The 24012-nt window shown below is 43.7% G+C and overlaps 2 protein-coding genes across 2 annotated transcripts in view; one reads left to right on the top strand and one right to left on the bottom strand.

The window, feature by feature from the left end:
- The window catches only part of USP45 (ubiquitin specific peptidase 45), a 105533-nt gene extending 92404 nt beyond the window's left edge, over positions 1-13129 (bottom strand). Inside the window, exon 1 of the mRNA XM_054022468.1 lies at positions 13097-13129. The gene's annotated coding sequence lies outside the window, so the exon portion shown is untranslated. The remainder of the gene's footprint in view (positions 1-13096) is intronic.
- Positions 13130-13228: 99 nt separating this feature from the next.
- Positions 13229-23970, top strand: TSTD3 (thiosulfate sulfurtransferase like domain containing 3). The gene is made up of 4 exons (XM_054022137.1): positions 13229-13441; positions 16026-16196; positions 16396-16555; positions 21055-23970. The coding sequence occupies exons 1-4, from the start codon at positions 13342-13344 to the stop codon at positions 21119-21121; spliced, it is 498 nt and encodes a 165-aa protein (XP_053878112.1). The 5' UTR covers positions 13229-13341; the 3' UTR covers positions 21122-23970.
- The last annotated feature ends 42 nt before the right edge of the window (positions 23971-24012 follow it).

Raw genomic sequence — 24012 nt, 5'->3', positions numbered from 1 at the left:
TAAGCACATGTGCAAGTTTTTGTAGGATTAGTTTTAACAGATTTTGATCCTGAGAGCTTTGTAAAGATTTACCATGTTTAATTTTGCAGGATCAGGATCAAGGCCAGTCAGAAAAATTCTGCAATTTGGTGCATAGTTGGCAATAAGGGACTTCGATAATATTCTGTGATGGTCATTTATCAGTATAACTATTTTGATTTTCCTTGTTAATTTTCAGGTCATTCAAAATAATAGGGTTATGGAACTTTTCTGGATTAGCAGGTATTAGAACTCTCCATAACAGCAAACACTGTAGCAGTTTACAGCAAGGACCATATTTTTGTTGTATGTTTCTGCACAATGATGCTGTAGCTTCTGAGCACTACCACACTACAAATACATATTAATACTTAACAATTATTCCATGTGGGGTATAAAGAGGGTGGTATAGCTCCCTCTAAAGAAAGAACTAGAAAGTTGGCTGGGTACCTTACAGAAACAAATATATGTTCCCTGCCCCAAAAAGCTTACAATTGAATGCCCCAATCATATAACTGGATCTGCGTTGGTGGACCCTTGTGTCCACGCAGAGCCCTATTGAAACCAGTGAGACTTCCTGCAGGCACAAGACTTTTGTGCAGATCCAGTCATAGGAAGATCAGGTACTAAGTTCATATGATACAAGTGGGAGTCCTAGATAGCTGAAAGAGAGATTGGTAGAAGAAAGACAAAGGTATGATAACATTGTTATTTAGCCATAAGTAATAATCACTATTAAGAAAAATTAGATGTAAAATATATATTAAATGTAGGAGGTAGAGTGCTTTGTTAACCCAGTCTCTAATAAGCAGCATGTGACAGAATTACATCAATGAGAAAGAAAAAAAAAACAGATGGTTCTAAACTTTTAGAGATGATTTTCTGGAGGCATCCTAAATTGTGCCTGCCATTACTGGTAGTAATGGTGATTACTGTGATAGAAGTGAAACTGCTCTGTAATAATTTATGAACATTGTATATTGACCAGATTATGGGAATGTTTACTGTATGAATACATTTGTTTAGTTTAATGAGGGGTTATCAGGAAAAACAAGCAGGAAAGAAAACAATGACTCAGGATAAGCCACTTCTCAGCAAACACTTAAGGGTGGATGAGAACTGGAAAAGGTCTGGGAACCAGAGGAACAAAAACAAAACAAAACCTGTGGCAGGGTTAAAAAGGTAGACCCTGTCAAAGAAGGGGTAGATGTTGGGGAGTTCTTTGGGGTAACTAGACTGATACACAGGACCATCAGGGGTGTCTGGAGAAACTAGGCTTGCCTAGGTCACCATTACTAGATGGTAGGACTTTAGGTAAAATAGAAGGTTGTAGACTGTCCTAAAATCCTTTTTTTCTAAGTGCTTTGTTCCCACTATTAAAGCAAACAATACTCTGGTTTTAAGACAGCTGTCTGGCCTCAGAATCGTGACGAGAAGAACTGCAGGGTCCAAACCCACCTGGAACTGCTTGGTAAGCATCATTGATATGTAGTGTACTGTAGCTCAGAGTCTGGTCCAAGAGTAGAATTCTACCTCAGGAGAAGTAAGACACAAGGCCTGACACTGGAGGAGGTGCACTCTGTGAGACCGGAAAAGGGACAGAGGTGCAGTTACCCTGTATTCACGAAAAACCTATTCACCTAATTGTAGATTGCTTAAAAATGTAATGATGTAGTATACTTCTCTTTAATTCGGGTTTCAAGCAAATTCAATTAAATTATTATTTACTTTTTCTTTACTGTGATTAGAAGTCTTACTGTTTATGTAAATTACATGTTTAAAATTATACAATACTTTAGTCACAGAACTACAATGCAACCCTGCTTTTTCAACAGCTGCTGCTGATGGGCCAGATTCTGATCTCAGTTGCAGCAGTGCAAATCTGGTGTACGCCCACTGAACTAAAAAACTAACTGGGATTTACACAGGTGTAAATAAAATCAGAATATGGTAATTTTTTTGTACTCATGCTAAATACAGAACTTAAAATCTCCATGGAGATGGTGGTGGCAGCTCTGTTTTATTAATATATAGCTATCTCATAGAGCTGAAAGGTCATTGAGTCCAGCCCTCTACCTTCACTAGCAGGACCAAGTACTGATTTTTGCCCCAGATCCCTAAGTGGCCACCTTGAGGGCTGAACTCATAACCCTGCATTTAACAGGACACTGCTCAAACCACTGAGCTATCCCTCCCCTCTACATGGCATTAGGTTTAAGCCGTTTTAACATTGAAAAGAAGAAACTGAATATAGAGTTACTATTAGCAAGCAAAACTATGTTTAGTCACAGTTAAGATTACTGCAGGACACATCCCATCCCACCCAAAACCTTAAAAGTATGGAAATAAAAAATTAGGAGGGGAAACTTGTGCCTTCTCTTCCACTTTTATATTAACACACTCCAGTGCTCCATAATGCTCTGACTTCCATCTCCAACAGATACCCAAAAACAATACATCCCCCAACTTCATCAGACTTGCACTGTAAGGCAAAACCTTAACAGTTACTTCATATGCTCAAAAAGAAGAACAGGAGTACTTGTGGCACCTTAGAGACTAACAAATTTATTAGAGCATAAGCTTTCGTGGACTACAGCCCACTTCTTCGGATGCATATAGAATGGAACATATAATGAGGAGATATATATACACACATACAGAGAGCATAAACAGGTGGGAGTTGTCTTACCAACTCTGAGAGGCCAATTAATTAAGAGAAAAAAAAAAAACAAAACTTTTGAAGTGATAATCAAGCTAGCCGAGTACAGACAGTGTGATAAGAAGTGTGAGAGTACTTACAAGGGGAGATAGTCAACGTTTGTAATGGCTCAGCCATTCCCAGTCCTTATTCAAACCGGAGTTGATTGTGTCTAGTTTGCATATCAATTCTAGCTCTGCAGTCTCTCTTTGGAGTCTGTTTTTGAAGTTTTTCTGTTGTAATATAGCCACCCGCAGGTCTGTCACTGAATGACCAGACAGGTTAAAGTGTTCTCCCACTGGTTTTTGAGTATTTTGATTCCTGATGTCAGATTTGTGTCCATTAATTCTTTTGCGTAGAGACTGTCCGGTTTGGCCAATGTACATGGCAGAGGGGCATTGCTGGCACATGATGGCATATATCACATTGGTAGATGTGCAGGTGAACGAGCCCCTGATGGTATGGCTGATGTGATTAGGTCCTATGATGATGTCACTTGAATAGATATGTGGACAGAGTTGGCATCGGGGTTTGTTACAAGGATAGGTTCCTTGTAACAGAACACCACTAGCTGTCACCTTCAGCCCCCAACTAAAACCTCTCCAGCGCATCATCAGAGATCTACAACCTATCCTGAAAGATGATCCTTTACTCTCACAGATCTTGGGAGACAGACCTGTCCTCGCTTACAGACAACCCCCCAACCTAAAGCAAATACTCACCAGCAACCACACATCACTGAACAAAACCACTAACCCAGGAACCTATCCTTGTAACAAACCCCGATGCCAACTCTGTCCACATATCTATTCAAGTGACATCATCATAGGACCTAATCACATCAGCCATACCATCAGGGGCTCGTTCACCTGCACATCTACCAATGTGATATATGCCATCATGTGCCAGCAATGCCCCTCTGCCATGTACATTGGCCAAACCGGACAGTCTCTACGCAAAAGAATTAATGGACACAAATCTGACATCAGGAATCAAAATACTCAAAAACCAGTGGGAGAACACTTTAACCTGTCTGGTCATTCAGTGACAGACCTGCGGGTGGCTATATTACAACAGAAAAACTTCAAAAACAGACTCCAAAGAGAGACTGCAGAGCTAGAATTGATATGCAAACTAGACACAATCAACTCCGGTTTGAATAAGGACTGGGAATGGCTGAGCCATTACAAACGTTGACTATCTCCCCTTGTAAGTACTCTCACACTTCTTATCACACTGTCTGTACTCGGCTAGCTTGATTATCACTTCAAAAGTTTTTTTTTTTTTTTTCTCTTAATTAATTGGCCTCTCAGAGTTGGTAAGACAACTCCCACCTGTTTATGCTCTCTGTATGTGTGTATATATATCTCCTCATTATATGTTCCATTCTATATGCAGCCGAAGAAGTGGGCTGTAGTCCACGAAAGCTTATGCTCTAATAAATTTGTTAGTCTCTAAGGTGCCACAAGTACTCCTGTTCTTCTTTTTGCGGATACAGACTAACACGGCTGTTACTCTGAAACTTGTTCATATGCTCAGTGCTTTTATATCAAGAGATCAGCACATCTGACTCTCACATTCCATCCATTTGAGAAGTTTATTTGCCTTAATTCTGCCGAGGTTTGAGAGATTTTAATTCATAGTCCATTTTCCCAGCTCAGGGAACTTTCCCTTAGGTTATACGGTTATGTGATAAGAGAAAATGTCTCTTCTATGTTTTTTTAAGCTCCGCAGGGAGTGATTGGCAGCATTCATATCACACCAGATTTGTTTTGAAGAAGAGCTCTGTGTAGCTCAAAAGCTTGTCTCTCAAATCAACAGAAGTTGGTCCAATAACTTATCTACTTTGTTTCTCTAGTATCCTGAGACCAGCATGGCTCAACAACACTGTATACAGCAGATTTGTTGTCAAACTAAAATTGGTAAGTTTGCCTTCACACACACATTATCCATCATGGCCAAGAAGTTATAAAATTCTTCACAGACAAACAATACTGATCTGTAACTGATCTTATAGAAATCAGCATGCATTTGAGGAGGCACCAATGTGGCCAATGGGCTGGTTCCAGAATGCTTTAGATTTCTTGCAAAAGAGCTACAAAGTGAGACAATCCAGTTAAAAATCACCAAAATGGGCAATTTTCAAGTCATTCTTTCTGAATCAATTAATTTTTAATCAAACCACCATGAAATATTTCAATAGTATTCAAAGTTTATATTCTGTGTTGTGGTTTTTACCATTTAGTTTTGTTTGTTGTAAACAAACTACAAGTTAAAAGGTCCTGTTAAATTTTAACTCTGTAATGCAACCTTAACTCTGGTGCAGATACCTCAGTGCCATAAAAATGAAAACTTGGCATATCTATTTTAAAAGTGCACTCCTACTTTGCCAGTGATGTCCTTTTTTTAAAGATTGCAAAATATATGTATTTGCTGTAACAGTAAAAAGTCTATATATTAGAAGGGATAGCTCAGTGGTTTAAGGATTGGCCTGCTAAACTCAGGGTTGTGAGCTCAATGCTTGAGGGGGCCACTTAGGGATCTGGGGCAAAATCAGTACTTGGTCCTGCTAGTGAAGGCAGGGGGCTAGACTTGATGAGCTTTCAAGGTCCCTTCCAGTTCTAGGAGATAGGATATTGCCATTATTTTTTTTTTATATAGTTATGGTAATATGGAATAGTCAGGGTAGAGTTAAGAGTATGTTGTGTAATCTGTAACACTACATACATTAAACTGATATAGTGAATCCACTGATTCAGCTGCAAAGCAAAAAAGATTTATGATTTAATCCAGCAAATAATTACTATCAGCCTAATGACTGCTACTATTTATAAACTCATTGAGTTCTACCTAGCCCTTAACAGCCCAATGGGTCTTCTTATGATAGTAAGCACTATGCCAGTAACTAGTGTTTGCAAGATTGAACCGTTAGGTCCCCATCTAACTCTCTGAAGTCAATTAAGACTGCCATTGACTTCAATGAAAGTTGACCTTAATCAGCAAAGTCTCTTCCTGACAATTTCATACATCTTCATACATTTTATGAAGGTAAGAATGGAGTAGGTACAATAAGAAAACGAAATGGTTGATCGTAACAAGACAACCTCACTAGTTTAGAATACAACCCAGAGCTGAATGTTGTCATTGGCACTCTAAGTACTTTCACCAGCTTGACCTCTAATTACCTAGCCATGTGAAATTCTGGCCCAATTGAAATAAATGGCAAAACTCTCATTGAATTCAATTGGGAGCAGTATTTGAGTTTTTTGTGTACCTTCTGAGAGTCTGTTTGGACTTCTAGACCCCAGCCCTACTTACTCCTGGGGGAATTCTGTGCCACTGCACAGAATTAATTAGCTGTGCATACTTTTAATTTTTTGCACAGAAAAAAACCTTCTGCTGGAAAGTTGCTGCAATTCTGCCTTTTGCCCTCCAGAGGGCGCTGTGGCAATAGACCAGAGCAGCAGCTTCTGGCCAGCTAGGGAAGAGAAAGAGCCTGTACAGTAGTGCCTTCTTCACAGCCCCTGCCGGGCCAGATCAGGAGACAGGAAATATGGGGAGATAGAAAGTGTGGGACTGCTGGGGGGTCAGACAGTGGCTCATAAGGACTAGTGGGGGAGGACAGACTGGGGCAGGAGCTGAATGGACATGGAGGCACGGAGGCACAGGGCCACAGGGAGGAGGGAGGTGCAGGGTCACATGGTGATGGGGGAAGGGGTGCAGGGCCACATAGGTACAGGGGTGGCTGAGTGGGGCACAGAGACACTTGGGAATGAGGGAGGAGGTGCAAGGCCACATGGGAATGGGGGAGGTGGTGTCTGAGTGGGGGTGGAAGGACACGTGGATGGGGGTGAAGGACACATGGGGGTGCAGAGACACATGGAGACAGGGGCAGATGTGCCTGACTGAATGGGAGAGGCTAGGGGTCAGCCAGGGTCTGCATGGGGGAAGTTCCCTAACAATCCCTCCCTACCACCCCAAAAAACCTGTTTCTTATTTTTCCCACCCATACCCAACAACCCTCCAAATTCACACCCAGGCTCCACAGAATTTTTAATTTTTGTTGCATAATTTTAAATGTTTTGATGCAGAATTCCCCCAGGAGTACTTATTGTGCACTTGTGTCAGAGCCAAGACAGGAGTTAACCCTCTACTTGCTGAAATAAAAGGTGGGCCTTTAAACCAGGGGTCGGCAACCTTTCAGAAGTGGTGTGCCGAGTCTTCATTTATTCACTCTAATTTAAGGTTTTGCGTGCCAGTGATACATTTTAACGTTTTTAGAAGGTCTCTTTCTATAAGTCTATAATATATAACTAAACTATTGTTGTATGTAAACTAAATAAGGTTTTTTAAATGTTTAAGAAGCTTCATTTAAAATTAAATTAAAATGCAGAGCCCCCCAGATCAGTGGCCAGGACCCAGGCAGTGTGAGTACCACTGAAAATCAGCTCATGTGCCACTTTCGGCACGTGTGCCATAGGTTGCCTACCCCTGCTTTAAACCCTTTTTCAGTGAGAAATGGGCTGTGAAGCCAAAAATCATGGAAAAATTAAAAGGGCCTGATCCTCAAGTCTTTTGCACAGAACACTTCTTTAAGTCAATGAAACCTGTGCAGATGGAGGCATTGCAAGATAAGGACCTAAATTATTTTTTATTTAATTACATAAAATGATCATTATGGGCCAAATTTTCTCCTTAATTACATCTGTGTAACCCAAATGAGTCCAATGGGAATTACACACATGTACTTGAGGGCAAAAGCTTTCATATGAAGTGAAAAATGTGAGTTGCTAATGGGGGATCTCACTACAAATATCCAGGATAACCACAGGTAGCAAGACCTCTTACCCCAATTTAATTAAAAATTATTACAGAAATAATAATTTCAGAAGGTAGGTATACTGTGTAAGCTTTGCAGGTGGTTGCCTTCAAGATCATTCCTGTCAGGGTACAGAATTGATGCTAATCAAATGATAATGTGTTGACCAGATGCTGTCACTTCATCTTGCAGCTGACACTTTGGTTCTACACCTCTAGCCTTCATCTATATTCACAGCTCCTTCTCACCTCAGACTAACCGCTCACTTTGTATCCTTCTCTGTGCCTTCTTCCATCTTGCCCTTTATGTCTAAAATGCTATGACTCCCCCTCCACAAATCCAGGTCTGCCATCTTTGCATCCATTCCCCTTTCATCCAACTTCAAAATTGCTGCGAGGCCTACCAGTGCCAACCCACCATCTAAAGAATTGCTTTTATTTATCTACTTTTAAAATCACTACTGCACAGTTGTGTGATTGAATCTCCTGTTCAACTGATCCTTTGTGCCTGAATTGCTCTTTACTGATAGTTCCTTTAGATCAGGGGTGGCCAACCTGTGGTTCCGGAGCCACATGTGGCTCTTCAGAAGTTAATATGCTGCTCCTTGTATAGGCACCGATTCCGGGGCTGGAGCTACAGATGCCAACTTTCCAATGTGCCAGGGGGTGCTCGCTGCTGAACCCCTGGCTCTGCCACAGGCCCTGCCCCCACTCCACCCCTTCCCGCCCCCGCCCCTGAGCCTGCCATGCCCTCGCTCCTCTCCCCTTCCCCTCCCCCCAGCCTCCTGCATGCCACAAAACAGCTGATCGGGAGGTGCGGGGCGGGAGAAGGAGACACTGATTGGTGGGGCTGCCGGTGGGTGGGGGGTGCTGGGACTGGGGCGGGGAGCTGATGGGGGGCTGCTGACATATTACAGTGGCTCTTTGGCAATATACATTGGTAAATTCTGGCTCCTTAATAGGCTCAGGTTGGCCACTCCTGCTTTAGATAATAAGCTCCTGGGAGCTGAAACAGGGTCTTCTCCATTTTTCTGTAGAGTGTTGAGAGTTGTGTCAATTCTCAACAAATAATGAATAATAATTTTGGATTTCATCATCACAAGTAACAAGTCCCTGCCACCATTTCTTCATTTTTTTTTCTTTTTCATTTAAATCTGTTTTCATTTGTAAATATGACTTTACAATTTAAAGCAAAGCCTGTCAAACTGCTGTGGAAATTAATTCATAGTAAGAAATTAATCGAAAAATGATACATTCACATGGAACAAGATCTGCCATACTTCTATAAGGACAGCAGCCAGATCCAGAGTTGTTGATATTCTAGTTTATAAATGACTGAAGTGCAAATACATACATATTTACTTTCCACGGAAGTCTGGAATAGGGCTATAAAGACACAGGTGCTATTGTGTTAGTGTATTGACAACCTGGAGACTGCAGTTAATTCAAATCAAAGCTGCCCATGAGTTAGGTGGGGCAGTTTAATGTGAAAATATTACATTAAAAAAATCTATATCTGACTGCATAGTCGGTAATGGGGCCATTTCAATGTCCAGGCTCTTATCTACTACAAAGGGACCTCTCACTCCATGCCCAATTCCAGCAGATGTATTTGATAGGTACAGAGTGAATGAGAGTGTCCATGTTCAAATTGGCAAGGTCAGGATGTCCTCAGTGGACAATCTTGAGCAGTGGATTTCACTTCTGCTGGAGGTCAGAGCGAGTCCAAGTGTTACCACCTTTACTGCACTAAGTAAGGCCTGAAACCTGCAAACGCTTATGCATGTGCTTGACTTTACTACCATGAGTAGTCCCATTGATTTCAGTAGAACTATTTACAATAGTCATGTTAAGCATTCATATAAGTGTTTTTGGGATCAGAGCTTAACTCGTTTTCCAGTAAGCTTCCTTAAGCACTGAGTGCCAAAGGGTGTGTCTACACTGCATCTGGGAGTGAGCCACCCAGCCCAGGTAGACAGACATGCACTAGCCCTGCTTGAGCTAGCATGCTAAAAATAGCAAGGTGGACATAGCAGCATGGGTGGTGACTCAGGCTAGTCACCTGTGTCCAAACCTGCCTCATTCCCAGGGTCTGAGCTCAGATAGCTAGCGTGAGCTACTGCCCATGTTGCAACATGTTCCACAGTGTTATTTTTAAAGCACCAGCTCAAAGCACTAGCTCACTTGACCAGAGCTATTATTTTGGTACATGTATTTATAAGGTCTGTAGTCAAGGGGGAGGCTTGCATTTTTGTGTGGACATTTAAGGTTGAATTTTGACCCTGTGAGGATAGGGTGACAAGATGTCCCGATTTTATAGGGACAGTCCTGATATTTGGGTCTTTTTCTTATATAGGCTCCTATTAGCCCCGACCCCTGTGCTGATTTTTCACACTTGCTGTCTGGTCACCCTATGTGAGGATCACACACAAACTGATTGTGAGCAGTGTGACGTTGTGCAGTCTATATGGTTTTATAAAAACTTGATAATAAGTCAATATAATGTAACTGAGATAGTTTTAGAGAAAATACGGTAATAAGTGAATGTAACGTAACTGGGATATGCCTCATGCAAAAGGTCTCTTGTAAGGTATCATTACAAAGCTTATAATCTACTGAGTATGATCATCTGATTTGTATAAATGTACCACTCTTGTATCTTAAACTAGAAATATAAAATGTAACTCTGAGGGCCTATTGTAATTGTGTAAAGTGTGGACCATTAATGATGGTTTGGAATCTTGATGACTCCCATTGTCTGCAGATGGCTGTATTTACCTGTGAGTCTTCCTGTATATGTGTGTGCTGGCAAGTGAGTAATGAAGTCTTGCAGTGACATGTGATCATGTCACCTGAACTGGAATCCATCTTTAACCTGGTGCTTTTCCAGTGAGGGGGGGTGGAAAACCTAGGGTGACCAGATCACCCAAGACAAATATCGGGACGCGGGGGGAGAGGGGGGGGTGACGCGGGGGGGGGGCGTGGCCAAAAAAAAAAAAAAACCCTTCCTCCGCAAGCGCTGGAGGGAGGCCCGGGAGACTCAGGGGAAGCGCGGGCCGGGGTGAGTAACAGTCCGGCCTGGTCCCTTGCAGGCAGGACTCAGTTGGGTGGTTGGGAGAGGAAGGGGGCGACCCGCGGGGCCAGGCGGCGGCTGTTCTCACCAGCGGGACTCGGGAGCAGCCGCTGCTGCAGCTCCCACTGCCGCGGGGGAGGAAGCGGCCATGGCGCTCCGCGGCTGCGGCTCTGGCGCCCCCGAACCCCCCAAGCCGGGGCCTGCTGCGGGGACCCAGCAGCGCGCACGCTGCGCCCAGCCCCTGGCCAGGCGCGTCTGGGCTGCTGCCCAGCTGGTGTTATCGCGCGGCGGCCCCGGAGTGGGGGCAGCAGGCCCCAGCCCCCCCGTCCCGCAGGGGAACGAATGGGGCTGGGCTGACAATGCCTCCGCCCCGGGGCCACCGCGGGATAGCACCAGCTGGGCAGCCCAGACGCGACTGGCCAGGGGCTGGGCGCAGCGTGCGCGCTGCTGGGTCCCCGCAGCAGGCCCCGGCTCGGGGGGTTCGGAGGCGCCGCAGCCGCCGAGCGCCATGGCCGCTTCCTCCCCTGCGGCAGTGGGAGCTGCAGCAGCGGCTGCTCCCGAGTCCCGCTGCCCGGGGGTGAGAACAGCCGCCGCCTGGCCCCGCGGGCCAGCCCGCTACTCTCCCTATCACCCAACTGAGTCCTGCCTGCTCGGGGCCAGGCCGGACTGTTACTCACCCCGGCCCCGCGCTTCCCCTGCGTCTCCCGGGCCTCCCTCCAGCGCTTGTGGAGGGAGGGGGAATGGTGAGCCTGGGGAAGAGGCGGGGATTCGGGGAGGGAGCCAATCGGGGGAGGAGGGGGAGGGGTGGGGGGGGTGCGAGCACTTCCAGGCTCCGGCGCATTTCCTTGTTTGTCCAGTGTCCCGACCGCATGTCGGTCGGGACGCGGGACAAACAAGGAAATATCGGGACAGTCCCGATAAAATCGGGACAGTCCCGATAAAATCGGGACGTCTGGTCACCCTAGGAAAACCAGAGAGACAAAGAGTTCCCGCCTTATGCAAAAGATATATAAAGGGGGGAAGAGAACAGAGAGGGAGAGGAGCCATCATGAAGAATCCCCTAGCTACCACCTGAGCTGCAACAAGAGCTGTACCAGGGGAAAGAATTGTGCCCAGGCCTGGAAGATGTCCAGTCTGAGAAAAACTTACTGAAGCATCTCTGAGGGTGAGGAAATTATCTGTATTCAGTTTGATTAGGCATAGGTTTGCGCATTTTATTTTATTTTGCTTGGTGACTTACTTTGTTCTGTCTGTTACTACTTTGAACCACTTAAATCCTACTGTCTGTATTTAATAAAATCACTTTTTATTTAGTAATTTACTCAGAGTATGTATTAATACCTGGGGGAGCAAACAACTGTGCATATCTCTCTATCAGTGTTATAGAGGGCGAACAATTTATGAGTTTGCCCTGCATAAGCTTTATGCAGGGTAAAACGAATTTATCTGGGTTTAGACCCCATTGGGAGTTGGGCATCTGAGTGCTAAAGACAAGCACACTACTGTGAGCTGTTTTCAGGTAAACTTGCAGCTTTGGGACAAGTGATTCAGACCCTGGATCTGTGTCTGGAGCCAAACAGGAGTGTCTGGCTCAGCAAGACAGGGTGCTGGAGTCCTGAGTTGGCAGGGAAAACAGAAGCAGGGGTAGTCTTTGCACGTCGGGTGGCAGCTCCCAAGGGGGTTTCTGTGATCCAACCCGTCACAAGCAGCTTCCCCCAAAGGATAAAAAATAATAAGACAGGTGAAAAACTATTATTTTAAAAAACTTCACTATTTTAAGCCAATTTCATGAATGGGGGGGGGGTCTGACTCATGGCTTTTGAACCTTTGGAGATCCCTTGGGCCAATGCATTGATCACTGTAGGGTCGAGGGCCTAGTTTCTTGACTCCTAGTCCCTACTTGCACCTCTAAACTATGCTACCTCCTCTTTTACACTGAAGGTTGGAAAACAGTTTATTATATGACATGACTGGTTTGCACCAGTGACAGGTCTTCCATGTGGAAATGTACAGCCACCATATGCCACTAGGCTGGCTGCGAGAGTCTTTTCAAAAGCATTATAAAATACTCATCTTTTCAGTAATCCACATTATCTTATATATGTATAGAAACACACTTTTTAAAATCATACACCCAATTGCTTGACAGAAAAACTGCCGCTGATCAACGTCTAATGTGAGTTTCTCAACCTGTACACCAAAGGCTTTTCTGTTCTTTGAAGAGACATGGTTTGTAAGATTGCTAGATGGGAGCGGTGCCCATAATGCTACCGGCTGAATCACCAGCCTGTAGCCTCAGCTGGTAGCACTACCCTTGCCATGTGGGAGTCCCAAGTTTGGAGCAACCTTTGCTCCCTGCGCTAGCTGAAGGGTAAACACAAAAGCTTGCACTTGTTAGCTTAAGTCTGTTAAATTCCACATTAATTTTCAAACGTTGGGACTCCACAACAAAGTTTTTTTTTTTGGTTTAAAATAGAAAAATCAAATACTTGCGCGGGCCTCCACTTGTCCATTGCACGGGACACCCCGGCTACGAGCCCACACTGTGCAGGCTCCATCACCCCGCCTCACGCCCTGAATGGGACGCAGCCCAGCTGTCACGCGCGCAGGCCCTTGAAAGGGCCTGGCTCAGCGGGCCAGGCAGGAGCAAGCTCCGCCTGCTGTGCGCTGCCTAGTGGGGTGGCCCCCAGGGCAAACAGAGACGCACGCAGACGCTGCTGCTTGGGGCCCGGTCATGTGGGGCTATCGCGGGCTGAGCTGTGCAGGCCGGGTTCTGCTTGGTGTCCCGCGGGCGGCCGGGGGCTGGACCAGCGGCCGCCGCCCGCTGCAGCCCGGTGAGTAGGCGCCGTGCAGCCGGCTGTCCCGCTGGGAAGAGTGCCGGGCTTAGGTCGGAGAATGTTTTTGGAGGAGCGCCGGCAGGAAGCCGAGGCCATGGTGTGCGGCAGGCGAGGCTCCAGTCTCAGCGCATTGCTGCGCGTGAAAGTGGCAGTGCTGGGCCTGGGGGGCGTGTGTCTGGAAGCGGCGGTGTGATGTTAAAAAATATGGCACGGCTGGGACTGAGCAGGCTCATGCGAAGTGAGGTTACTCAGTAGCATCTGCTGAAGCTGCCGCCCCGCCCCTGACTCTGGTATTACAAGTTCATAGAGTTTGTTTGCAGTGTAGTTGTAGCCTTAGATGCCAGGACGTTAGAGATCCATGGTGGGTGTGTTTCAGAGTAACAGCAGTTAGTCTGTATCCGCAAAAAGAAGAACAGGAGTACTTGTGGCACCTTAGAGACTAACAAAAGCTTATGCTCTAATAAATTTGTTAGTCTCTAAGGTGCCACAAGTACTCCTGTTCTTCTTTTTATGGTGGGTGTGGTGATACGGTAGAAGTTATGAACTGACTGATCAACCACACATCTCATTTGGAACCGGAAGTATGTGATCAGGCAGCAACAGAGACAAAAAAAGGCAAATACAGTACTATGTTAAATGTAAACTACTTAAAATTTCTTTTGACAAGATAAGGAAACTGTTTCTGTCCTTGTTTCATTTAAATTAAGATGGTTTAAAAGCAGCATTTTTCTTTGGCATAATAAAATTCCAAAGCTGTATTAAGTCAATGTTAATTTGTAAAATTTTGATAGAACAGCCATAATGTTTGCTCAGAGTTATGGACATTCCCTTATCTGTAATCACTAAGGAAGGTCTAAGAAGTGTGTTGGCTTTCTATAATCAGGCACACAAGGCCTGAAGACTATAGCACAGAGGTAGTGAATAGGCAGACCATGAGCCAAATCAAGACCCCGGGGGGAGGGATAGCTCAGTGGTTTGAGCATTGGCCTGCTAAACCCAGGGTTGTGAGTTCAATCCTTGAGGGGGCCACTTGGGAATCTGGGGCAAAATCAGTACTTGGTCCTGCTAGTGAAGGCAGGGGGCTGGACTCAATGACCTTTCAAGGTCCCTTCCAGTTCTAGGAGATGGGATGGGATACCATCAGATGCTTTTGAATGGACTCAGAAATCTTTTTATTTTATTATTATTAGCATCATTGTTTGTTTTGTTTTTTCCTCTCTCTCTTTCTAGAATCTGGACCTTGACTATACTAGGTTCAAGAAACTTGGACCTTGACACAAAATAATTGGTTACCCTGGCTCTAGGATGACTGTAAAGGTAGACAAGTGGTATCTGGAAAGTCAAGAGAATTTTAGCAATTAAAAAGGAAAGTGACTCTTAATCACTGAAGTATTCACATAAAATTTTCTAATTTAAAATGACTATGGCCCAGATTTTTTTTTTTTTTAAGGTGTTTAGGTGTTGCTAAACTCAGTCCAATTGACTGTCAATGGGATTTTGGCTCCTAAGTGATTAAACTGCTTTTGAAATGACACAGGCTCCTAAATCAGTTAGGTGTTGGAATGCTGAGCGCAGCAATGCCAAAATACTTAGACTCAGATTTTTTAAGGTATCAGTCCTTTATCCAAAGTGTTAATTTCAGAAAATTTGTTCCTTCAGTTATTAACACTCCCAGTCAATATGCATCATACCTTCAAGATGTCTTCCAGCAAAAATAAAACAAACACACACAACCAAAATAAGTGTCTTTTCAGGCCTTTTTCTTATACATCAAATTGCTTTTTAAAGAAGATTTCTGTTTTTATTAACCTGATGTTAGCAATAAAAATGACTATAAGTGGAATGGGTCTGTGACCAGCCAGTAGGAAACCAAGGATTTAAAATACATTTTAAATAAAAATCCATGTTATAGTGCTGAAGAGTGTATTTAACCCTTTCCTGCTAAGAGTTTTATTAAAATACAAATGAACCTGAGGGACAGGCACAATCCTTAATATAAATACTAGTAGAAAATATCAGGGCTTTGGAGCTGTGCTCCAGCTCCAGGCAAAAACCTGCAGCTCCGGAACTGCTCCAGCTCCAGGCTCCACTCCAAATCCCTGGAAAATACAGCCTACATTTCTGTGGTTAAGGCCTGCACCTGTGTTGATAGTAAGTTTCCCTCATAATTCTCAAGTTGCAAAAAGAAACAATTTCATTGTCAGTATTGATCAAAGCTAGGAAGCAATTCCCATTTCTTTGATTGAGCCATCTTACAATGCCTTTTAAAATCCACTTTAGAACCTCCTCAGAATTAACAGCCCAGTCCTTCCTGACTCTTGGGAAGAGAGAGAAACGTATATACACTTTATTTCTAATTTTGGGAGGCACTAGGATAACCATGGTGACAGTGGAATAACTCAGGCTCACCTTAACATCTGTAAATTTGCCATTTAGTGAATTTTCAGTGGAAAATTCCCCCAGATTGGAGCATCTTAAATTTTTTTTAGCATGATTACTGGTAACCACCTTTTCCAAGATTTCTTTGATTTTTTTTTTTCTCCTGCTTCTTGTGGGATAACAGTCCTTTTTCTTTTCCCAGGTCTGAGAACGGTAAATGTGATCTTTCGTAATCTTGACACTGCTGCTGATTGTAGTCTTTCCTATAAAGAACTCAAAGGCTTGCTAAAATCCCAAACAACTCTTATTGATGTTCGAGAGAAGTGGGAAATTGGACAGTTTGGAAAAATTCCTGGATCCGTCAACATACCATGTAAGTTATATGTATCACTGCATAGCAACAAGATCAGAAACCTTTAAGGCTAAATTTGCAAGTGAACCCTAGTGACTTGACAAAAACAAGTTGTAATACATATGGCAAACTCTTCTGGGAAACTAACTAGTGTAAATCTTCACCAACAAAACTCCTTCATTAATTACACATAAAAGAGGCTTTGCATCCATTCTTGCAGTGGGTGAGGTTGTGGAAGCTCTACAGATGAACCCAAAAGACTTTAAAGAACGGTACAATCAAGATATGCCTGCTAAATCCGACCATCTAGTCTTTTCCTGCATGGCAGGAGTGCGAAGCAAGAAGGCATTGGATATTGCTATGTCTTTGGGCTTCAGCAGGTAAGCAATTGAGATGCTGGCTGGGTAAGCTCCTGTATGGAGAACAGGATTAATGGGGAAAAGTCACTTTCTGAAAAGTAGACCCCTTCCCTGGTGGGCTCAGAGATTAGAGAGGCTGCAAAAACAGATGAAATCCCCCATTATTATTGATTGGGTACATATCACCTCAGGAAGAAATGCAAATTAAAACTTCTAGAACCCATGAATGATTGCCTCTTCCCTTGTGAGTGCCAGGACAAGCTGCTCCAAGAAGCAGTCTTTTATTTCAGGGGTGGGCAAACTTTTTGGCCCGAGGGCCACATCAGGGTTGCGCAACTGTATGGAGGGCCAAGTAGGGAAGGCTGTGCCTCCCCAAACAGCCTGGCCCCTGCCCCCTGACTGACTGCCCCCCCCCCAGAGCCCTCCAACCCATCCAACCCCCCCTGCTCCTTATCCCCTGACCACCCCCTATCCAAATCCCCCTGCTCCCTGTCCCCTGACTGCCTCGATTCCCTGTCCACACCCCTGCCCCCTGACAGCTCTCCTGGGACCCCCCGCCCCTAACTGCCCCCCCAGGATTCCACCCCCTTATACAACCCTCCCTGTCCCCTGACTGCCCTCCCAACCCCTATCCACATCCTGCCCCCTGAGAGGCCCCTGGGACTCCCACTCCCAACTCTCCCTTTTCCCCATCCCCTGACCGCCCCCCCAGAACTCCGCCCCCTCCTCCCTAAGTGCCCCCCAGAACCCCCCGCTTCCTTACCTAACCCCTTACCAGCAGCAGGAGCTTGCAGCCACGACGCCCGGCCAGGGCTAGCTGTGCTCCCCACGCTGCCTAGTGGGAATGGCGGGTCAGAGTGTGGCCCGTGCGGTGGCGTGGCTGCGGGGGAAGGGGGACAGCGGCCGGGAACTAAGCTCCCCGGCCGGGAGCTCAGGGGCCAGGCAGGATAGTCCGGCAGGCCGTAGTTTGCCCACGTTTGTTTTATTTAGTCCTAAGTGGGAGCACAGCCTCTGGTCCAGGAGGGAAATATAGCTGGACCGTTTTGGTAATAGTGAGCATAATGTAATTGAACTTAACGTCCTTGTAGGGGGGGCAAATACCAAAGAAACCTACTCCAGTAGCATTTAACTTCAAAAGGGGGAATTACACAAAAATGAGGAATCTAGTTAAACAGAAATTACGATGAACAGTCACAAGGGTGAAATGTCTGAAAACTGTACGGAGTCTAATTTTAAAAACACCATAATATAGGCTCAAACTAAATGTATACCCCAAATCAAAAACAAACAGTAAAGGAACAAACATAAGCTAAACAGCAGTGTAAACAGAAATTACAGGCAAAAAGTCATCTTCTAAAAATTGGAAGTCAGATCCTAGTGAGGAAAATAGAAAGGAGCATAAACTCTGGCAAATCAAGTGTAAAAGTATAATTCAATGTTTCTCAAACTGGGATCGCCGCCGCCTGTGTAAGGAAAGCCCCTGGCAGGCCGGGCCGGTTTGTTTACCTGCCCCATCCGCAGGTCCGGATGATCATGGCTCCCACTGGCCGCGGTTCGCCACTGCAGGCCAATGGGAGCTGCTGGAAGCGGCGGCCAGTACGTCCCTCGGCCCGCGCCGCTTCCAGCAGCTCCCATTGGCCCGGAGCAGCAAACCGCAGTCAGTGGGAGCCGCAATCGGCCGGATCTGTGGATGGGGCAGGTAAACAAACCGGCCCGGCCCGACGGGCTTTTCCCTACACAAGCGGCGACCCCAGTTTGAGAAACACTGGTATAATTAGATAGGCCACGAAGAAAACTGGAAGATCAACTTGCAAAAGATACAAAAACTAAGAGTAAGAAAAATTAAGTACATCAGAAGAAGGATGTGCCAAAGGATGATCAAAGTGCTAAAGGAGCACCTAAGGAAGACAAAGCTGTTGCAGAGAAGCTAAATTAATTCTTTTCAGCGGTTTTCACTGCAGAGAATTTGGTGGGATGCAATCCCATACTCAAGGTGTCCCCTACACCTCCAACTGCCAGAAGTATTTGGCACTAGCCACTGTCAGAGACCAGATATTGGGCTAGATGGACCATAGGTCTGACCTAGTATGGACGTTATCATCTTCACGGTACAGGTGAAAACAAATAGAATAACTAGTACCTAAATTGTAGCTTTTCTTCTTTAAATTAAAGATGGGCTATATGAAAATGGTACTTTGCAGATATGCTCCCAGAATCTATTCGGAGACATCTCTGGTCAATCAGTAACAAGACTTTTCCCACTGCTGTCAGCTCTGCAAAACTAGAACAGCTCTGGGAGACTGAACTGAATTCTCTTGTTATATCAACAAAACTATTGGCTGACTTGCAATTGCAGTGCCATCTGTGCAATGCTTTGTCTTCAAATCATGCCCTCAATTATATAATCCTTTGCTAGATTGCTCAGGTATATGGTAATTAACAGCATAACATGATGGCACAGGTGTAAGATGAAAGCAGCACTTAACTGCAGAATTCTTATTACTCAGGTTCCTCTTATCTAGCCATCAATCTGACTTTCAGGCCGTAGGCTGAGTTTGGACTGCTGGCAGTCTTTGTTCTTGTAAACTGAGCAAATATTGAAATTGAAATAGTTCATACCAAAATGGAATCCCACAATTCCAATCTTGTACTCTACTCTTCTGAGAAGAACCATACTAAACCATCTACGACCCCACATTTGTTATGTGTGTGTTTCTCTTCCCCCGCCCCCAGTGGAGTTTCAACATCTGTTTTCATATTGCTTCACAGAGAAGGCTCTTGTATTTTTTCCTTTTTAAATTTGGTTACTTTGTAGATTGAAAAAACCTCCTTAGTTAATGTCGGCACACAGTTCTTTTTAAACTGTCATTCTGGCCCTAAATGCTCCACTACCCACCTACCTGCCCCTTTATGGTATCTTCTAGATCAGTTGTTCTCAAAGCCGGTCCACCGCTTGTTCAGGGAAAGCCCCTGGTGGGCTGGGCCGGTTTGTTTACGTGCCGTGGCTGCAGTTCGCCACTCCAGGCCAATGGGGGCTGTGGGAAGCGGTGTCGGCCAAGGGATGTGCTGGCCACTCTTCCCGCAGCCCCCATTGGCCTGGAGCGATGAACCGTGGCCAGTGGGAGCCGCGATCGGCTGAATCCGCAGATGCGGCAGGTAAACAAACCGGCCTGGCCCGCCAGCGGCTTTCCCTGAACAAGCGGCAGACCGGCTTTGAGAACCACTGTTCTCGATAGTATAGCATCTGGGAAGGTGTCGGAGACCAGTCAGATATTGAACCTTCTCTCCCTCATCTACGTTAATATAGGGAATCTCCTTAACAATCTGAAATCCATATTGCAAACATAACAGGTTTTTCATTAGCTAACCCAGGGGTAGGCAACCTATGGCACGTGCGCCGAAGGCGGCACGCGAGCTGATTTTTTTTTTTTTTTCCCAGTGGCACTCACGCTGCCCGGGTCCTGGCTACCAGTCCAGGGGCTCTGCATTTTAATTTAATTTTAAATGAAGCTTATTAAACACCTTAAACCTTTTTTAAACACCTTTTTAAAAACCTTATTTACTTTACATACAACAATAGTTTAGTTATATATTATAGACTTCTAGAAAGAGACCTTCTAAAAACGTTAAAATGTATTACTGGCACGCGAAACCTTAAATTAGAGTGAATAAATGAAGACTCGGCACACCACTTCTGAATGGTTGCTGACCCCTGAGCTAACCTATCAAACAAGTATGTATGGAAAACGTAAGTGGTGGATTTAAAACAAAAATTCCAACTCTCTTAAACTAGTGCAAATGTGATGCCAAAATGGTCTTCTCTGTAATGGTTTGAAATGTTAGCGCTCTATTACCAAGGCATTCAAGATGTTTATAAACATCTCCTTAGAGAATGTACAGCTCAGTGGTTTGAGCATTGGCCTGCTAATCCCAGGGTTGTGAGTTCACTCCTTGAGGGGGCCATTTAGGGATCTGGGGCAAAAATCTGTCTGGGGATTGGTTCTGCTTTGAGCAGTGGGGGTTGGACTAGATAACCTTCTATGAATCTGGTCTCTGAAAGTGAGGTTTGGACAGATGAAATAAAGTACTAACTTGATACCACTTAAATCTCCCAAAGTAAAGTGAATCTACTCCTATAACATTACTTGTTCAAACTTGATTTAAACATGGCCAGTGCTTTCATTTTTTTCCCCCTCTGAATGTAATGTGCATTGACATATGCCACCACTTGCTTGATATTGAATCCATGTTGTTCATTTTCTCTAACTGAAAGAGGATCACTAAGTGACAGTAAGCCATAAAAACTACTGCAAAATACTTGCATTTTGCTCTGTGAAACCAGGAGCAATTACATTGTTTTGCAATAGTGAACACTGCCACTATTATGCAGTGTCTCTGAGAAACTAGTTGTTTTGTTTTTGTTTTTTTAAATATAAAAGCAACTAGGCTTTAATCTTTTTTCCACAAGATTACCAGCAGTAGTATCTCTATAACACTGACAATCTTCTGTATACTTTCAGAGTTCAGCACTATGCTGGTGGCTTGGAGGAGTGGGCAAAGTATGAACCACCAGAGAAAAAACAATGATGATGAATTATGTAACAAGGCATATTCCAAAGTGTCCTGAAATTTACACAAGCCTAGTAATATCTTGTATGAAATAAGATTGAGAATGTAGTGTGAAGGGGAATGATTGTTTATATATGTAAAGTTAATACACACTGTTAAATGTAGCTGGTTATTCTGAATTTAAATTGATTGAGAGTTGAAGATTACATGAGTAGACTGTTCATTCTCCTTTGGTCATATGTTAAAATTACTGTGGAACTACTCCATGAAGAAAACTTAAAGCTAAGGCCTTCAATGTAAAAACTGAACATACTGTACCAATATGATATATACAACAGGGGATCATGATTAAACTTATGGTGAGGCGTAACAGACTTTATATAAGTAATTTTGTTATATATTCCTCTGGCACAGTTATTTTAATTGGGTTGGAATGATACTTTGCAGATAAGTACTAATTTACTCTGAGTATAGCAGCTGTTCTTAACCTGTCTGTCTTGTCAGGAGGGCAAATAAGAAGGGAGGAACAGATCCTGCAAACACAAAAGGTGACACTCTCAAATTTGACTGCAAAATGTAATGAGTCTGGCTACAGAAGCTATGCCTGACTACAGAAGTTTAGTAACATTTCTTTAAAAGCAAATGTAGAGTTTTGGACAGAAAACTACAGATAATTCATATACCTCCCTTAGGAGCCTAATGTGAAATAAGAATTTAGGCGTATGACTTGATAGAATAGATGTGATTGATTTAGGTTAGGATTCTTCAGAGCCCAACAGAGTTAGACACTGACTAGATCTACAGCGAGAAACATAAATCAACAGTTATTAGCAACCCTGCTCAAATAAAGTACATTTGCTATTGTATTACAGTAGAATCCCTATTTTATAAACTAATTTGGCATTGAGTTCATAAAATTGAACATTATGAAGTTATAATAGGTATGGTGCACAAGTTGTAGTATGATGCACTGCATCATTTTCTTGTCCTTCATACTACTGCAAAGTGACTTCCAATGCATTGAAGGAATCAGAATATGAAGGGATGTCTACTTGTTGCTCTGACATTTTCATTATGTAACACTTTCCCCATCAGGAAAAATGGTTTGTATAACTTGTAGCTTATAAAACTGAAATTCTATTGTGCTAAAATTTGCAATTTGTTGCAGGTTAGATCACAAGCTACTCAGCGAGCCGCTTTGCCCCATAACTTTCCACGTGCATATGGGAAGAAATGTGGATTTTTCTTTTAGATATGGGTCTTCCTGGTTACTTGTGCCTGACTAGACAACTGTAATGCTCTCTAATGGGGCAACAGCTATTGAACCATGGGTTCAGTGTGGGGTATACACCTATTTATTGTATATTGCTAAATGAGGGAGGGGAGAACTACCAGGATAGATTCTTGCTAAATAGGAATAGAGGTGTTACTGTATAGGGAAATGTTGAGAACCACTGCTTAAGTCCATTTGCAAGTTATTGAAACATGATTTAGCAGTGCTTCATATGATAAGTGAACTACACATGTCCTCTAATCTGTACAAATAGCTTACCTGTGGAGTTGGAGTTTTGACTTAGCTGAAGTTGCATAGACCAGGGCTATGTGAATAACGTAGCTGGAGTCGATTTAAGTACATCGACTTCACCGTGATTTCTTCACTGCAGTGAATTGACTGCTGCCGCTCCCCCATTGACGCTGCTTGCGCGTCTCGCAGCGCTGAAGTACAGGAGTTGACGGGAGAGCACTTGGGGGTCGATTTAGCACGCCTAGACTAGACGAGAAATTGATTCTCCACTGAATTGATCACTACCTGCCAATCTGGGGGGTAGTGAAGACATACCCTTAGTCTTCTTTGGCGTACTACTTGACTATCTGATAGACCACCTCTTTATGTGCAACCGCCAAAGGTGGGACTCGCAGAAGCACTAAGCTAGCCATCCCCTCCTTTTAAAGCAAGAGGGTGCTTTGGAAGGGCACTTTCCAACAATCGAACTATTCCATCTCTCCCCCCAAGTTGTTTTGACAGAACCTTGATTTGTTGGTGAAAAGGGCACACTTAAAAGTTCTCTTTTGCAGGTTTTTATTAAGGGTGTTAACAGATTTACTTTAGAGGGACAATTGGGGTGTTTTTATGTGTATCTTAAATGTTGTACAAATGAGGAGGGACAAGTACTTTAAAAAAATCTAATTAAAAGGTGTAGACATCCTACTAAAGGGTACCAGAAACCTGTGTGTGTGTATACACAGTTCTTTTTGGAGGTCAGTCTACAGTATCTTAAGTCAGAACTATTTTAGGTCTATAAGCTGTTAAACTGTTTCTCCTCCTGCCCCCCAATATCACCTTCAGGTGGGGATTCTCTGGTCACCATTTTCTTGTATCTGCTGCACCAGTGTAATGGCATTTTAGCTCTGAGGACCAGAGAAGTTATACTTGTCTAATGCAATCAGTGAACTCTTTAGAACTACATGGAAAAAATACTTTCACTACTACAATCATGAAAACATATTTACATGCAGAAGCAAGAAGTTTTGAAAACAAATGGTTAACTTTCTAGTCTAAAACATTGTATTAAAACTGTAGATTGTGTAAAATACTTATTTTGCTAGTACAGCTACTACTGAGGAATAATCAGTGTTAAGAACTACGCACAATCATTGTCCTTTACATTGATTTATTCCTACTCATCATATCCACGTTACAAACAATACACTGTTTAAGTTTCAAGGGATAAAACCAACAAGCCAATTTCCAGGAGTAGAAAGACCAAGTGTCTTTACCAACAAAACTAATTTAATATAAGACTAAAATGCCTGTTTTCTTACTATAAAGCAGGTTTTAATTTGTATTAAATGTTTTATAAGTGTAAGTAGCCTCATTGATTGCATACAAAACCACATTTTGGTTGCAC

Source organism: Malaclemys terrapin, chromosome 3, assembly GCF_027887155.1.
Source record: "Malaclemys terrapin pileata isolate rMalTer1 chromosome 3, rMalTer1.hap1, whole genome shotgun sequence".
Classification (NCBI taxonomy): domain Eukaryota; kingdom Metazoa; phylum Chordata; order Testudines; family Emydidae; genus Malaclemys; species Malaclemys terrapin.
Note: the sequence above shows the minus strand (reverse complement) of the source record. Positions and strands in the feature narration are given on the sequence as shown.

Excerpts from the sequence above, each read along its gene's own strand:
- TSTD3 (XM_054022137.1), top strand. The coding sequence starts at position 13,342 with ATGTGGGGCTATCGCGGGCTGAGCTGTGCAGGCCGGGTTCTGCTTGGT. Across the intron at positions 13,442-16,025 it reads CCGCCGCCCGCTGCAGCCCG|GTCTGAGAACGGTAAATGTG; the intron begins GTGAGTAGGCGC and ends TTCTTTTCCCAG. Across the intron at positions 16,197-16,395 it reads TGGATCCGTCAACATACCAT|TGGGTGAGGTTGTGGAAGCT; the intron begins GTAAGTTATATG and ends CCATTCTTGCAG.